The 17500-nt window shown below is 39.8% G+C and overlaps 1 protein-coding gene, 1 long non-coding RNA gene and 1 pseudogene across 3 annotated transcripts in view; 1 reads left to right on the top strand and 2 right to left on the bottom strand.

Moving 5' to 3' along the window:
• The window catches only part of LOC137978645 (uncharacterized), a 110523-nt gene that overhangs the window by 53284 nt on the left and 39739 nt on the right, over positions 1-17500 (top strand). The gene's annotated exons all lie outside the window — the stretch shown is intronic.
• Positions 1-17500, bottom strand: part of LOC137978641 (sacsin-like) — a 50137-nt pseudogene that overhangs the window by 32151 nt on the left and 486 nt on the right.
• On the bottom strand, positions 4367-8529 carry LOC137979191 (uncharacterized). Of its 2 annotated transcripts, none has more exons than XM_068826392.1 (2): positions 7284-8529; positions 4367-6847 (listed from the first exon to the last, which is right to left on the bottom strand). In XM_068826392.1, the coding sequence occupies exon 2, from the start codon at positions 5986-5988 to the stop codon at positions 4609-4611; it is 1380 nt and encodes a 459-aa protein (XP_068682493.1). In that variant the 5' UTR covers positions 5989-6847; positions 7284-8529; the 3' UTR covers positions 4367-4608. The 2 variants fall into 2 exon arrangements, with proteins under 2 accessions (XP_068682493.1, XP_068682494.1); XM_068826393.1 differs by lacking the exon at positions 7284-8529 and having other exon boundaries at positions 4367-6205; positions 6691-6900.

Below are 17500 nucleotides of genomic sequence, written 5' to 3'. Positions count from 1 at the left end.
TAGTGTCTGAACACAGCACCATTTTGTGCCGGTGCCCGGGCACAAGTGCTCGGGCACCAGGTGTGAACACAGCCTTACTTTCATTAATACAGCTGTATGTTATTCTAGTCTTTCTCTTGCTGAGCACGGGTTTGGATATTAACTTCTGAGAATGCTCCTACTTGTAATAGTCTTAATAATGAATATACGGTACTTACAACAATAAAATTAGAGAGATATTTGAGTTACTGTATATTGTTTTTTGTGGTAACACATACCATAGTAGTTGTTGTGGTTGTTGTTGTTGAAAAGGAATCAGATAGAGTCATTGTGGGTCAAGATAGAGCCATTGTGGGACTATCATTGGGTAGTGAAACTGGATCAGTTGTGCATAATAAAATGTTAGAGTATGAAGCAGAATGCCTCTAGTCTTGCTGGATGTATGATTACATTCCTCTCTCAGTATCTTTACACACAGTGCAAAATTTAGGCTGGATTTTTGCTGGTGAAATGCATGCAAAAGTGAAATCAGTATTTTCAAAAACACATGCAGGTGAATGGTTTGTTATTTCATTATCATGATTCTCATGTCTCCCCACCCTCATCCCAGCAAGGCTCTACAAGGTGATCGACAAAGCTGGAGAAAAAATTACAGTTACCAGCCAGCTGCAGGAAAAATACTGGAAAAATATTTTCAACGATGGACCACTACCAAACTCCAATTAAAAGGGAAACATCAAGTACCGTAATTTCCGGCCGATTACCCGCGGGTGATGCGTTAATTTTCTAGAAAACCGCGGTTGCTGCGGGTAATGCGATAATTTTTAAATCTCAGGTAAGAATTTGACAGATTGAAACAAGTTAAAGTGAGGATGATTAAACCAACACTTCCTTCAAATCTGTGTGTTGCCTCGTTCGTTGATTTCAATCTTTAAAATGATGCTTTATTTGCCGTAGTCTTTGTAAAACCGCTCGATGAAAGCCGAAGCAAATTGAACGAAAAACAATAATCTTTCCCTTCGACCATGTCACAACTTGTCACCGAATTAAAAGTAAATGAGAACGAATTTCTCACTTTAACACATCCTTTTCAATTATAAGAAAGAGTTTATCGTGAGACACAATTCAATGCTGAAAAAGTAACAAGATGCGAATGTGTTTATTTTGTGATGCCACAAATTTTTCCGTTCAAAACAAATCTTTTACGATCTTGTTTAAATAATTTCAAACCTTTACTAGTTAATTAAACTGATGCTTCCTTAAAACTTGTGTGTTGCTAAGCTGGTTTGTTACCATAGTTCAATCTGAAAACGCTTTCTATTCAAGATTTGTGTGATGTTTTATTCTAGTGTTCTAAAAGCCCTCAATGAAAGCCGATGCAAATTGAATGAAAAACAAATCAATAGTGTTTAAGTGATTACTGTATTTCACTGCTTTTTTCTTCGCTTAATTTAAAAGCATTTCTCACCTGCACTCCTTTCAATTTTGTTTATGAAAGATTGAAAGCATTTTTTGTGAAAGCACGATCAAAGCTACAAAACAAGATGCCGACATCTTTCACGGCACCGCATAATTATTTAAAACGTGATTGTCGGCACGTGTGTAAACAAAACACTAACTACAGTGAAAAATTTGCTGGATTGTTCAGCGCATCAGTGAAATGTTCCTAGCTACCCCTGGCTTGAGTAATAGAGCATTTTTCCGTTTTAAGCGACTTCTTGTATAGGCCCGGTCTTTTGCCCCTGGGTATGCCTAACCACCACCCCATCAGGTATTTTTAACACTCGCCCCCATGGCGCTCAATGATCAATCGTAAAGATATTGGCCTTCAACTCGTACTCTATCGAGTCTTAGCTTTAATACATTGGATATTTAGGTCGTTTTAACAAGACAAACCAGAAATGACTAAGGAGAGTGTTTAAGGCTGCATTATTAAAAGCCAATTCTTAGCAGAAAATGCTATCGATCTTCTGCTTTGTAAACAACAACATGGAATATTCATCGCTCCAAGTTTGTGAGTTCTTGTCCCGGAAATACAGTAGCAAGATTTTTTCGGTTTTGGGGTGCGGGTAATAGGCCAGTGCGGGTAATCTGTTGAACGTTTTTTCCCTTTGTGACAAAAATAGACCGCTGCGGGTAATCTGCCGTGCGGGTAATCGTCCGGAAATTACGGTAGCATTGAAGTCAAATTTTTACTTAGTTTCAAAACTTTTTTGCTATCCTCTCTTAAAATTAAGACTTGTTTTCTTTATTTTATTGCCTCGCTCTTGTAAAAGTAACTAGTGTTGTAAAATATGAGAATGGGGGGCAGGTAAGTGACTTATCCAAGTTGCCGAATGAGTGGGATGCGGGCATGAAAAGAACTTAAGCTTATTTCTCACTTTCAAATGATTCCAATGAAACAAACAGACGATTTCCTCATTTAACAGGAGCAATATAAGCCATCTTCGCAGAAGGAATTATCTTTCTGCCCTTGCAAAGATGTTTACCCGGCGTTTTCCTTCTCAGTGCACAGTTTTCCCCCCAGAGGTTTACCAACGCAGAGACCATCGCGACTAATAACATTACGAACTTCGTCCTTTTGCTCTAGCGCTCGAATGCAAGGTAAAATTCTCCTGGTTTGAACTATAGTTTTTTGGTTTGAAAAGACACACGGAAGATTAGTCTTTCAGGAAGCTCTCTTCAAAATTTAAACCTTATCAAAGTAGTGTTGTCCTTATCATCGCAAAATGAAAACAAACACAGAGAATTTAAATTGCCGCCATTTTGCCGCGCTGTTGTTTCTATTGCAAATTTAATTGGTACCAGTCCCTCGCGCGTGGAAACGATTCGCGCGTGGCTCAAGCCTGCGCACTCATTTTGCCGCGGTGTCACTGACTTAAGTCACTGACAGACCTTTGCGTGGCGCGCACGCGCAGCAGCATGAGTAAGAAAATATGGTAACCCATCTGTGCAAGAAAATTTGGTTTTGGCCACCGTAACACAGCGGTCAAACGTCTGCGCATGTGCGAGCGTTGGAGTGGCGGAAAGGCTGCCAAAATGGCGGTGCGAGCTTTTGGGCTGAAGTTGTGACACTCAAGTCGCCTCACAGGAGTTGCAAACGACCACACAAGCGAGTAAGTCTGTACATATTCTTTTATTGAGACATACAGTAGCCACATGTAGAAGTGATGTCAAACAGAACATCAAACTAAAGCAATGACAGCTGATCGTACGATGTATTCGATTTAGCAAGGTCTATGTAAATTATACTAAGGCACTCATGCACGAGAAGGCACAGCATTGGAAATCATTGTAAGTTACACGTAAAGACAGGTGAAATGCCGTGTTCTTGTCGTGATCTGTGTAAATATTACATCATTCATATCATCCTTCAAGCTTACGTACAATTCTTGAGTTAAGTGCGTAAGCATGTTTTATAAATTAATATATTTTGCAACAGAAATACTGAATGCTCTCCTATTTTTTTCATTTTAAGTAATAAAAAGTTCTTTCGAACTATCGTGTTTTATTTTTTTTAAGTGTAGTGCTTCTGTGTAGTTGTATTGTTTTTTGTTTTGAAGTACCTGTTATTTCCAGAGATGTTCTCTTATCTGTTCAACACAAGAACTTCGCCGTTCATCTTTTTGTAAGAAGTTTTAAGTAATGTTAATTTATCTTCTTTTGAAATTCGTTCTTTACACTACACTGTACATGCAAAATAACTGGTCTTTAGTCACAGAAATATTACAAATGTAAGAGAACATAAGTTGTGTTGTAATGACATTTCTTGTTTACTTTTTGCCAGAACTCCTTAGCTTCCCTTCCTGATATGTCAGACCTAGCAACTATGGAACCATGAGGGGAATGGAAGTGACTGTCAGGACAAACAGTTTTCCATCTTGAGCAACAAACCAGATGGGCATGTGGAACTGCTTTCAGGGATAAAATAGGATGCAATGTAGCACATTACAGTGAACATGCTAATTTATTACCAGATTTCTGGATTTAAAGATACTGAAATGTACATCTGCACTGTTCTCTGTATTATGCTCCACAATTGTTAAATTTGTGTAACCTTCTCATTCCCGAAAACGACCAATACAGCACAAGGCAGCAGAGTGTATAGCAAACAAAGGAATTATTGCTATTATTTTCAAGATTATTATTATTGTTTTGTTGTTATTATTATTATTATTATTATTATTATTATTATTATTATTATTGTTGTTGTTGAAATTTCTCTTAATTTTAGACTCACTACAGGTATGATTAAAATGAAGGGCTCAAGAAAGGAAATAAAGAATATATTATTCATACTTCACCTGAACTGATTGATTTGCTTCTGTTTATCGTATGCCCTCAGTTGTTGGCATTGTGCAGCAAGAGGACTAAAAAATGACTTAGATTTTGTAATAAAAACTAACGATAAAAAGTCACGACGTTTCGACCCCTCGGAGGTCATTTTCAAGTGAGAATAAAAGTTTTAAGAATTAGCATAAATATGTAAAAACTAGATAAAAATGCGGCGAACGCCGAAATGTGATAAAAATATGTACAAAAGTGTAAAAAGTGCTAAAAATATATGGAGTAATGAACGGTAGCTAGAGAAAAACAATAGACAAAAAATAATTAATTACAAGAACTGTTCTAAACAAATAATTTGGCGCGGATAGAGTCACACTGTTTGTTTAGCGATGGTTTCAGTTCTTTTATAAAAAACATTTCAAAAACAAGACAATCAAACTTGTTCTGGCACTTTCTCAGGATTCTAAAACTCTTTGCGATGTTGTTAGGTTCCAATGCATGTTTCTCTCTCAGATGGTCGCCGATGGTTGCCCCTTTGTGCTCTTCAATGCGCTGGTGAAGGTGCCGGCAGGTATATCCGACATAACCTGCGTCGCACAGGTCACACTTGAATTGGTACACAACGCACTGTTGGCTTACAAGGGGTGGCTTCTCTTCACGGACCCGGATCTCTTCTTTGATCTTTTTGCTCGTGTAGACAGGGGTAATATCCGCACTGATCTTACGGCTTAGGTCGGCAAGTTGTCTCCGTACGGCGTTCGCAGATTTTTGGTCCTTGAAGGGCAACACGACTCTGATTGGGTCCCCACGCTTCTCATCAACGTGGGTGCGTGATTCCTCGGAAACTTTTGAATCAACGAAAAGGCGGATGGTGGACTGCACATGATCTTCAGGATAACACAGACGGGAAAAGATCTCTTTGAGGCTTTCACATTCCTCGTGAAAGGCCTTCCATGTAGACGAGAGCTTAAACGCACGGTTAAGTATGGTATTTATCAGTGACCGTTTATATCTCGCGTCAACGTGGCTGTGATAATGTAACAACAGTCCGGTGTCAGTTGGTTTTCGGTACACCGTTGTGTTCAGGTAGCATCCATTCCTGATTACGTTCATTCCAAGAAAGGGTAGTCTGCCATTTTCTTCGAGCTCCATTGTGAAATCAATAGAAGGGTGACTGTTGTTTAGTGTCGTTAAGAAATCTATAGCTGCTTCAACATCAGGCATTGCGCTAAGGGTGTCATCAACATAGCGCTTGTAAAAGGCGGGCATCTTGTTTTCTGTTTCCAGCTGTTCCTCGATGTTACACATGAAGGCGTTTGCCATGAGAGGCCCCAGCGGCGAGCCCATTGCCACACCGTCCACTTGTTCGTACAAGTTTCCTTCAAACTGGAAAAGCTGATTTTTGGTGGCGATTCTTAACAGTTCTATCAGGGCCTGCTTCGTGATATTAAGATCGTGTTCTTTGTTGAACCAGTCGTTCTCAAAGGCTCTCTCTGCAATACTCTCAATGGTTTCGTCCACAGGAACATTAGTAAAGAGTGATGACACATCATACGACACCAAAACATCATGCTCTTTGATTTTCATTTCACGGAGTTCGTCAGCAAAAACAAAAATGTCACCGACGGTATGGTCGTTGACGGACAAGGGCTTTAGCTTTTCGTCCAGCCACTTGGCAAGTTTATAATTGTATGTTCCTGTGGCAGATAAGATGGGACGCATGGCTAACTTCTTCTTGTGGGTTTTAGGATGTGACTTGTGATGGTTTTTAAGACCTTTGGTGAAAATTTCTTACAGGTGACTTTTTGTGATACCACCTTTACATTAAAGTGTCCCTTCCTTTGCATATGCATCCCTTTCTCAACTTTAGATTATCTGGTATGCGAACTGTCTGGATGTTATGGAAATCATCCAGTAGTAACACCACAGATGTACCTTCCTAATAAAAGAAAATGAATAATCCATTGACAAACTAAATATTACACAATGTGATGTTGAACTAATGAAGTTACTGACAAGCAAACAAAAGTAATATTTATAAAAAGTAATATTCCATAGATTACAGTCAAATTCCCTTGAGCAATAAACTCTAAATTGTCTATCTTGAAAACAGTAACCTTATTTTAGCTCTGTATTCATCACTTAATATTATTTTATAATGTAATTGAATACACTCCCTAACATGTGAGTCCGAATGCTGCTCCTGTAAGTTCCTTTTGTGCCTGTCAATAGTTTGTGGTGCAACTGAGAAACCAAAGATGGGGCCATTGTTCAGGCCAGCTCTTGAAAGGCCATGCTGATGCATGTAGAGACCCAAGTCTTTTTGCAAAGGACATGTAATCTGTGATATATGCAGACATGAAAATTTATTTCAGATTTTTCAGATGTACTCTTTTATTGGTTTAAATTCATGTTCGTGCACACCTGAAATATGCTATTATGTGAAGGAGGGCAACTGTTCTTTGTTCTTGGAGGTATCTCCTGTCTTCTGACAGTCTGGAGTCTTCCCGAAGTATTGTTTTAAAGACAGCATTAAACAATCCAGGTACTTGAAGCTCTGTAGACTTCCTCATGGCAGTCACTTCCTACAAGGGCAAACTACTATTTTTATAATGACTACCAAGTGCCATCTGAAATCTTTCAATTAATTGAAGGCTCTAAAATAAATGATAATAAATTGTAATAAAAAACAGTTCCAGCTTTACACTCTGACTTTTGCTAGAAGTAGTTGTTAGTAAATAAACAAGAGGGCAAAATACCTGTTTTCCTTCTCTTTTTCTTTCTACATATCTAACATGCCTTGGTTGGATTTAATCTGGCCACTAACATAATTATTACTGGCTTAATTGACTTGGAAAAAATGAAAGATGTAAAGGAAAGAGTTTGCAAGAGCCTTGAAAAATTAAAGCGATTTAATCGTTCTTATGATTTACTTTTGATTAAACATGTGAATGGAATGTAAGCAAATAAGATCGATTGGATATCACAGTTAGAAATAAATATATACACAACTAGACTTGCCTCTATTGATCAGTATTTTCACGACACTGTTCCTCTTTTCGTGGGCCCTCTGCATCCAAGAAGTGACATTTTCCTCGTTATTTATATATTTGTTTATGTTTTAACTTGTACAACGGGCTAACAGAAATAATCCGTGAAATGTCAGAGTTAAAAAGTATTCTACCTTCTGTTTGTTGGAGTCCTTTCTTTTCCGTGGAATGTATTTAACGTGATCGATAAAGCTTTTGTCGGCCTCAAGTTTGTATTTACAATACCAGTTTATTCCAGGTCTGTAATCTGGTAAGTTTTTTCCATCCTTTTCGAATACCTGTTAAAACCTTTCAGGGATAGGTATGAAGGACACGAACATGGTTAAGGTTTGTTGTCTCGATGGATTTCATTTCTGTGCCGCAAACAAATCCACGATCCCGACGGAATCCCTCGAGCCCTTGCCAATGTTTTGTCAGCTCGTCTGAGCTAAGCCGAATAACTGCAATTTTCTTTTAATTTCTTTACGAGTTTTCCCTTCGTTTACACACCGCTTGCCGTTAGCTTCCGGTGTCACGCATCGCATGATTAATAATAACAAATAAAAATATACTACGCTGTCAGTTCGCAGCATGACGCCGTTTTTGAAGACGTATAACTTTTTTGGTAAAGCTCAAAACAAAATGGTAAATCAACAGAGTACCGGTAATTTAATAAACTTTGTGTCTGGAAAGTCTTAAGTTTTCCTTCTACGTTCTCTTGTTTCCTTTTACAGATTTCTATGAAAGTTTCAATTTTGTTTCGTAAATTTTGCGTTACACTGGTTGTTTCCAATGTTTTCCTTTAAAATTTTGCGCGGGAAATTGGCGCGCGGCTGGCAAAAAAATATCCATTTGGGCATGCGTAGACGTTTGACCGCTGTGTTGGCCACCGTACGACCTCCCTCACAACGTACGTACGTCCACTCTTCCATGTATGCCAGGGTGACCAGTATCACGTGACCATATCGCGGGCTCAAGTTCATCGAGGCGGTGTCGCAACAAGTTTTCAGCGTACATCATTGATATCGGGCATCTTTGTTATGGTTAATTGAGACGTGTCAAATCAAGGTAACCGCTAACAACTATCACGTAACCAATTCGCGGGCCCAAGTTTAGAGCTCTTCGAGGTCAGCTTTTTTTAAAAGTTCACCACTGACCAGGTACTTGTTGTCTATAGGATCGCAGGCTCAGACCAGGTTAACTTATTGCAAGAATAAATAACGCTTTTGCTACATTCAGGCTTAATTTGTTTGCAGCAAACCACTTCCTAACATTTCTAAGGGTCATTATTAAGATCCATCTCCGGTTCTTCAATTGTTTTGACAACAGCCGTTTTGTTGCTGTCATCTGCAAATAACCCTGGACTACTACGCTCAAGGCAACTTGGAAGATCATTAATCTATATCAAAAACAGAAGTGGGCCAACAATTGACCCTTGAGGGATTCCGCAGGTTATCTTTCTATTGTCAGAAAACTTTCCTTTTACCTGGCAACTTTGCATTATCAAAGGGGATTATAATTGATAACGCAGTCCTTGCATTAAAAATAAAATCATTCACTTCTTCCTCCATCTGATTAAAATTGAAAGCAAGGAATGAGGAATCAAGTTTTAATAATCCGTAAGAAAGCTGCCCCTTGCTGATTTCAAGCAGAATATTCCTTCAAAAACAATCTGTTATCTCGTGACAGAGAACAGAGATCACACGATTACTGGACTTGTGTTAAGACTTCCACACAGGACTCTTAACTTCATTATGCATCTGCCTCTTGAAAACAAGTAGGTCACTGATTATCCTTTTCCAAGTTTCAGCCCATGCGGGTATATCTTTTATGTAAAAAAGGCCACTTCCTAAAGGGTAAATAACGCAACTAACAAAGACACTGATGCTTACACACAAATCGCTAAGCAGCGCCAAGATTTCAAACAACAGATATCCAATATAACCAACTCGTCGCAGGCCTAGCACTACATAGGGCAAGCAAGATCCATTAAAGTTCTAAATTGATAAAACGACATGAAGATTTTTTTAACAAAGCAAAGGTATTGCACGAAAGGAATACAATATGCCTGTTAAAGTGCTTAAACGTCATCAGGACAAAGTTTTAAAACACTCTGATAAAACACACCTTGCAGGCTCAAAACTGCCGAGATCTGTTAAAAGTAGCGTTCATAAACGCATGCCTGCTAATTTCTTCTGTAACAATACAAAACGTTTCATCCCGCAGGTTAAATACACGACAGTGTGTGTCATATACATACGTTGTAGGGGGCTTAAGCCAGGAGGACGAAAAGGGGTATTAGAATGCAAAAAAATACAGAGCGCACACCGGTGGCTCAGTTGGTTGAGCATCGGCCTGCTATGCGGGAGGTCGCGGGTTCAAAACCTCGCCAGATCAAACCTTAGGATCTTAAAATAACTGAGGACGCCTCAGTGCTGCCTTTGTAACTTTATCTGCAAACAGCTAGATTTTCAAGTCTTCTCGGATAAGGACTATAAACCGTATACCCTTTCTCAAAAATCTTTCTTGGAAATAAACCACAAATATCTAGACGAGGTGTACAGCGGATGGAGTTCCCAATGTTGTGGATGTCCTTTGTGGGTGGGTGGGTATAGCAGGTCCACTTCAGCAGAATAGCTACCAAAACTTGAACCTTCTCAAAAACGTAATGACAAACAACCACGACTTATTAATGAACAACAACAAAGGCTTAGCACATTCTGGACAGGCGTTTTACATTTTGGTACATTTCGTAGTCATTTTCGTCCTGATACTGACGACGTGAAATGACGAAATAGGTTACGTAAAAGACGCGAGCAGCTTACCATCAATTTTCAATTTTCTCTCCAAGCCACCACAATTCTCATACCAGTTTTATTCCTGAAAGGTTGATCAAATACACTTTCCGTCCCGAACGACTTGGAGTGATCGCGAAGTCAACGACGGGATAATAGGGAGCTTACGAAACGAGGACGGCGACGGCAACAAGGACTTCAGTTTAAAATAAGAGTTTGCGTTATTCATATCACTACGAAACTATTTCATTTTGTTTCGCGTTAAAAATGTGTAGTAACTGTCGCGGAATAAAACTGGTATGAGTGAGTTGGAATCGCAGGGAGAGAACTGAAAATTCATCGTCATGTGCTAGCGTCCTGCAAAGAACCTTGAATTTGGTCATTTCACGTCGTTATTTTGGAGATGACGGCAAAGAAATGTACCAAAATGTAAAACGCACGTGCAGAGCGTGCAGAGCCATTGTTTTTGCTCACTAAACCCATTGTTTTGTAGCGTCGTCGTTGCCGTCGGCGTCGTCGTTTCGTAAGCTCCCTAATGTTCTCGAAGGCATCATAGTTGTCCTTGCTCATACTCTCCACTCTCTGACACATAACTTACGATTTTAGTTGTTTAAAGAACTGTAGGCTGCATCAGTAGCAAGCACTAAATGTCCCCTTCCGTTTCAGCACTCGCCCTTCCTCCTCCATCTTACCCTTCCCTTTTAGCGCTTGCTACACAGGCTTAGAGAACTGAAGATAAACTCCTTTTTATTTTACTTCGAATTATTTTTGATAAATCCAATCCTTACCTTAAGACTCAATTCTTGCTCTAACTGACTGGACAATTCCGGGGCAACTTGATCTAAATAAATGAAGTGCGGTATTGTAATTTACTTTCCATATGGGCTAGGTTGCCTTTGCAGGCAATCGTTGTCGGATTTCTTAAAAGCTGTTGGCAGCTTTAATGGAAAAAGTGGAGAGCTGGGCTTAAACAAAAGCTGATATAACTTTGCATAGTCCCCTTGACCAATCCCCTAATAGACAGTTTTCAAGATAATCTTATCCGACTCTAAATCAGAGAATCCACCCACCACGTTAATGCAGAAAACAAGAGAAAATCAAACTGACGAATAGTGGAAAGCAAACTGGTCTTCATTAAACTAACGATGCAATGCACATTCAGAAGAAGAGAGAGAATACCACCTTGAGAGCTATTTAAAGTACATGCTCGGCACATTTGTCCCTTTCTTTGACAGCTTGCCATCATCCATTCTTTGTTATGATGTCCTTAAGAGCTTGATCCTACAAGAGACATGCTCGGCCAGCTTTTTGTACAATTTTGATATGTATATGGTAAATTTAAGAATGATGCTACCAAGTTGGAATTCCGGCATTTTTGTTCCAATTTTTCACTCAAAGATGCTCTGTTCTTCAAGGACGCCTCCAATTCACCCATATGGAAAGTATGTCACCTTTTTGGCTACGCCCTCTGGAAATAAATCTTGTATCCCCTCGTTGCCTAAAAATCACCCTTCCCTGTATTAGCAGTTGGAGATCATAAGAAACTAATACGCCGATTAAATGGAAACTTCAACATCCCCCCTTCCCGGGCAAGCCCGGGCATTTGACTATTTTCTGTGCCCGGGGAGTGGGGGAATTTGACGGGTAAGGCCTTCCCGGGGGTGGGGAGTTTGACCTTTGCCTGGGTAGGGTGGGGAAAATTGAACCGGAAGTGTCAGGTTTCAAATTAGTTTTTTTCTGGCGCCGAAGTCGCTAACGGCTACAAGCACGTGTTTGGACGAGATTTAAGGCCCCATCCACATGTATCCGGATATTTTTGAATACGCAACTTTGTTTTCCACACGTATCGGTTGAATTCGCTGGCGAATCTGGAACTTCACTCTCTCCAGAGTGGATACTTTTTAATCCGCTATGAATCCGAAACCGCGTGGACATTAAAACCGGATTTTTTTTATCCGGATGACGCAACAAAATCGAGCCCAGTCCCTTATCATGAAATCAATTCTCAAGACGGCTACCGAGCAAAAATCCCGCACTTCATGGCGCATGCTCTGTTACCTCTGTTTCCTTAAGGAGTCCTGTTTCCCGTTTCTCGAAAGTCCAGAAAACTTTTCGGGCCCGAAAAACCATTTGTGAAATTGCCAACCGCTTGTTTTGGAAAGCCGATCTTTTAACATGTTTTCAAGGTAGCAAAGAGAAAAATAAACGTGAAGTTTGACGAATTAAATCCTCTCCGTTCTTGAGATACAAAGGGAATTGCAACACCCGAATATGGCCCGTAAAGTTTCGGGACTTTCGAGAAACGGCCCCCTGAGTACTAGAGTGAAGCCGGATACGTTTCGGATACGTGCGGACGGGCAAATTCGATTTGAATACGCTACGTGTTTTATGTGTGGATTTTTTAATCCGGAAAGAAAACGTTGCGGGATTCAAAAATATCCGGATACGTGTCGACGGGGCCGAAAAGATATAGCATTTGTGAGCCATTGCCTTACAAGAAAACGTTTTTAACCCTTTCACTCCCAAGAGTGCCTCTGTCTAACGCCAGACGATTTTACTCGTCAACGGGGAGCCCCACGGGGGTGAAAGGGTTAACAACAGCTAGATTCCCTCAAAACCTATGTCCCCATTAACCCTTTCACTCCCAAGAGTGCCACTTATAGATTTTACTCTGTCTAACGCCAGACGATTTTACTCGTCAACGGGGAGCCCCACGGGGGTAAAAGGGTTATTATAACAACAGCTAGATTCCCTCAAAACCTATGCCCCCATTAACCCTTTCAACCCCAAGAGTGCCACTTACAGATTTTACTCTGTCTAACACCAGACGATTTTACTCGTCAACGGGGAGCCCCACGGGGGTGAAAGGGTTAAAAGTTATGTGGTATTTTTGAAGGTATGTATCAAAAGTGGAGAGGGCTTAAATATTTATGATTTTCGGATTGTAACGATGTAGATTTTTGATACATTGAGTCAAGCTGCGGCTTTGCCCCACGTTTTTATTTGCAGAGGTTTTAGAATAGCCATAAAACAGCAATGAACAGTGAAAGAAAAAAAACGCTGTCGAAAGAAAAACCGTTTTGGCTTAAACTGCAGAATACCCTGTCACTCGAACAACATTCTATGTAGCCGGCTAACTAATTAAATTATATTTCTAGTTCTTAAAGCGTACCGCGTAGACAGCTTTCCATCTTGAATTAATGTCGTTTCGCGTACCGTGTACCGCGAAAGAAAGCTACACCGTTGTAGAAAAGTACTGTAAATAGTTTTTTGGCAATTCGTACCCAATTAGTTGAGTGACTGTTTTTTTTTTTAGTAACTGAACTTTCAAAGGAATTTTAGCCGCGTAATTCGTCTTTGTTATACTATAGAGTGAATACAACGATGAAATGGTGATATATGAAATGGATTATATGAAATGAATCATATATGAACTGCGGATATGAAATCAAGCAAGTGAAGCTATGATCCTCGCAGTTATGAATGCAATTTTTGCAATTGCGTAAAGAAGCCTGAAAAATTCAGGACTTCAACGGGGTTTGAACCCGTGACCTCGCGATACCGGTGCGACGCTCTAACCAACTGAGCTATGAAGCCACTGACGTTGGGAGCTGGTCATTTGTGGGTTCCAATGTTCCCGTGAGGAATGAATCAACGATAAAATGATATATCATATATGAACTGCGGATATGAAGTCAAGTGAAGCTATGAGAGTGAATACAATATGGTACGTTTTCACACACCAATTTCATCGTTAAAACTCTGAAAGCCGTACGTTTCTGTTAGAGGTAATCAACCGACACTGAACAATTAAAAAATGCATGTAGTCGTAAACGCTCTAGGCTCTGTTGTTGATAAGTGTTCAGTACCCTCGTTAAATAACCTTTGCCGTGTTTCGGAGTTTGAGCAGCTTATACTTGCTTATTGACATTGTCCGACTTAATCAATTCGATTTTCAAGTCACTTTTAATAGTTTCAATTTTGAAGTTGAGTTTTTGTAGTAGTTCAAGTCTGGTAAAAACGGCATAATCATATAAAGGGTCATGTGTTGGCATGTTTTTACACAAGCTCTATTAAGAAGACACTGAGGAGCCGACGACGATTGTTCTTTAGGAGGGGCATTTGACAGACAAATCCGACAATAAGGTTGGGCATTTGAACACCATTTCATTCGGCCCGAGGGGGCCGGAATTTGAATGATCCACTCTTCAAAAGTTCAAATTCCTGGGGTTTGCCCGGGAAAGGGGGGGAGGGGGGGGGGGGGGTTGTCGAAGTTTCGAGTTGATCGGCGCATGACCACTCTAATTATGGCCAGTTTACACGGTACAATTTGTCGAACCGATTTATGGGCCCGACGGCGTCGGAGCGCAAATCTTGCGTGTATTTTGACAGCCGATGAACGACCGATTCATGGGAATGAAAATCGGTCCAATTAAAAAAATCTGTTGCACTGCGACAGATTTTTTGAAGTCGGTCCGACACTCAGAGAGAAACCGCCTTGTCAATCAAAGGGTGTGTGACCCGGGAGGGGGACTCCCATATGGAATAGAGGGGGATGCTCGTCGGAAATTTTGAATTTAACCCCTAAAGGAGACCATCTGGGCGTGGCTCAAGCTTTTTCTGACCCCTAAAGGAGACCAATCTGGGCGTGGCTTAAGTAAATTTTGACCCCTAAAAGAGATCACTTAAAAACACACAAACTCGACACGCATTGAGTTTCAATGATATAAAGGCATAATCATCGAATGCTTTTATCTAAAAGTAGTTTTTAAAAGCATTGTCATAAATCTCAAGTTCTTCATCATGTTCATGCATTGTCTCTTTGGCACTTGGTGAAATAGAAAACTAGTTAATTTTGTGTTTCTTTGCAGAACCCTAAAGGAGACCTTGGCGGCTTAAAATATTGGCGCTTTGCCCGGAACACCCTAAGCGAGACCAAAATCCAAAATTTACACCCCTAAGCGAGACGACAAGCATCCCCGTCTGTTTCATATGGGAGTCCCCGCCCCTTCCCGGGGGGAGGTATGCGAGTGGGTAATGTGCACGAATACTAAAAAAATTAAAGCGTTCAAAATAGCAGACACTAAAAGGACAACGGGGAGATCTTTGGAGGAAAAAGTACACGTTTTACACAATTTACACGGTATGATTTATTGGCCCGACAAAATCGCCCGACAAATCGTACTGTGTAAACCGGCCTTAACTTACAGAGATTCCCGGTTAAACATCAAGGAGACCGACTGATAAATTCAGTCTCAATCCACTTAAATCACCCAACTTAACATGAGAGTTTTTTTTATGCAACAACATAGCAGGAAACTTTCAAGTTTGATATCTGGCTGTGATTCCGAGGATTTTCGTTCGCATTAATCCATTGACCCCTGAGAGTGAGTCTTAATAGATTTTCCTCTGTCTAATGCCAGACGGTTTTACTCGTAAATGTGAATGGGTGAGGTGTGAATGGGTTAAACATAGTGCTGTGATGTGATATTGCGACTCATTTAAATTTAAGCGCTTCGTGACATGAATAGGCGTCAAGCTAATGAGCTCTGATAGATCAATTTTGACAAACGCCCACGTATATTAGACATTGCGCAATACGGAATAGATGGAGTGGTGGGAGGGTAAAGGGGTAGTGGAGTGAGAATTAATTGACAGTGTCGTTCGGGAGCTCAGCAAATCTGAAATCACACCGGACTGTCCGCATTTTCTTTTTTGAGTAATAAGGCCAATCAAGACTTGCACTAGAGTGCCAATCTTTAAACTGCTTTACAAAGTGAGCATTCTCACCTCCTTCCCTAGTCTGCTTGTTCAACATTTGAAGTTTTTCATTTTCCTGTTGAAGCAATTCTGATCGCCTTTCAAAATTCCACTTGTTTTCTGACTGCTCTAATTTCATCTTTCTCCTATTGCTTTCCTTTGATTTGAGAAAAAGAAATGAATCTGAGTGCCTGCGGCATCTTTCACCAACTTGTTCTCCTTTCACTGCATCAACTGTTCACAAAGTAAATAAATAAATAAATGAAAGAATAACTAAACAAACAAATAAATCAGAATCTGGAAGCCAAATTTTGGTTCAAGGGATTTATAAGTTCACTGCAAAGTTAGCCTGGTACTTTAAAAACAGAAGACTAGTTTTAAACAAGACGGGCAGGGGCACTGAACGGAGAATTTCAGGAAAATAACATGTGTCTTGATAGAATGATTCATACAAAATTTCACCATGCAACGCCCTAGACTTTTCTGGGTATGTTGCAAGAATCAAATACTATAACATCACCTAACAGATTCCCAAACCAGAGTGCTTAATCAAGTTTACAGAAGGGCTAGTTTTACAAATTTTGGCACTTAGAGGTCAATTAGCTTTTGGGAAGCAAATAGTTCGCTGGGATAAAAAATATCTCTTTAAAACAGTCTACTTCCTAGAATGTCCATGTGAAGGTTGGATCCGAATTTTCTCCCTTGAGTTCTGCCCTAAAGAGATATTACCCAGATTTACATGAGGGGCTTGCACTTTTGAAGTACAATCTCTACACCTTTGTCACAAAGTTTGTCAGCCTAAGAAAGATTACCTTTTTCTAGTAAAAAATGACACCAAATCACATTCACGCTCATTTCCCACCCTTGCATTTATGCAATGATTTTACTAGTAATTCACCCTAATTTGACTTTATTTTATCTCTTTACTAAACTGCATTTCTTTTTATAACACTGTAAGAAACTATAGTCATGTATGTAAAGATCATACTTCTTTGAAGAAAAATCAGATATTATAATTAAGGTACACTGCACAACATTTTACCTTGATTTTGATGAAACAGCATATTGACATAGGCTTCCCGCCACTCATGTTCATCAATGAACACAGTGACCTCAACCGCGTCACTTCCGGCGAACTCCTTGACCTCCTTGGTAACAAGGAACTCTTGCAGACGATTTCTTAATGTTCCATCTTTGTAGAGGTTCCATAATTCCTTCAAAGCTGATGCTGTCTCTGCCTGTACCATGAAGCAGAGGGAGCCTTCGGAGAGCTCCTTTGCTTTGACAAGAGCAGGCAAAACCACCTTCTCGAAAGCATCAAAGAATTGTTCTAAGGTGGTGCAACTGCGTAAAATCATTGCAACAGTAACTCCCAAGAGACTAACTCCAAATGTCTTGAAATTACATACCAACTTTACCCCTGTTGAAGTCAAGAACAAAGATCAGCAAAAAGTAGCACAAGAATTTTTTTTTTTTTTTTTTTTTTTTTTTTTTTTTTAATTTATTTATTTATAATATTTACAGGACGAACACTTACACTACTTACAATACTAATATTATACTTACATACATATATGTTGCACTGCTCATACTTACAGTATTTATACAAGCAAGCAGGACAAACACTTACACTACTTACAATACTAGCAT

The sequence above is a fragment of the Montipora foliosa genome, chromosome 12 (genome assembly GCF_036669935.1).
Source record: "Montipora foliosa isolate CH-2021 chromosome 12, ASM3666993v2, whole genome shotgun sequence".
Taxonomy (NCBI): domain Eukaryota; kingdom Metazoa; phylum Cnidaria; class Anthozoa; order Scleractinia; family Acroporidae; genus Montipora; species Montipora foliosa.
This window is presented reverse-complemented; position numbering and strand designations above follow the sequence as displayed.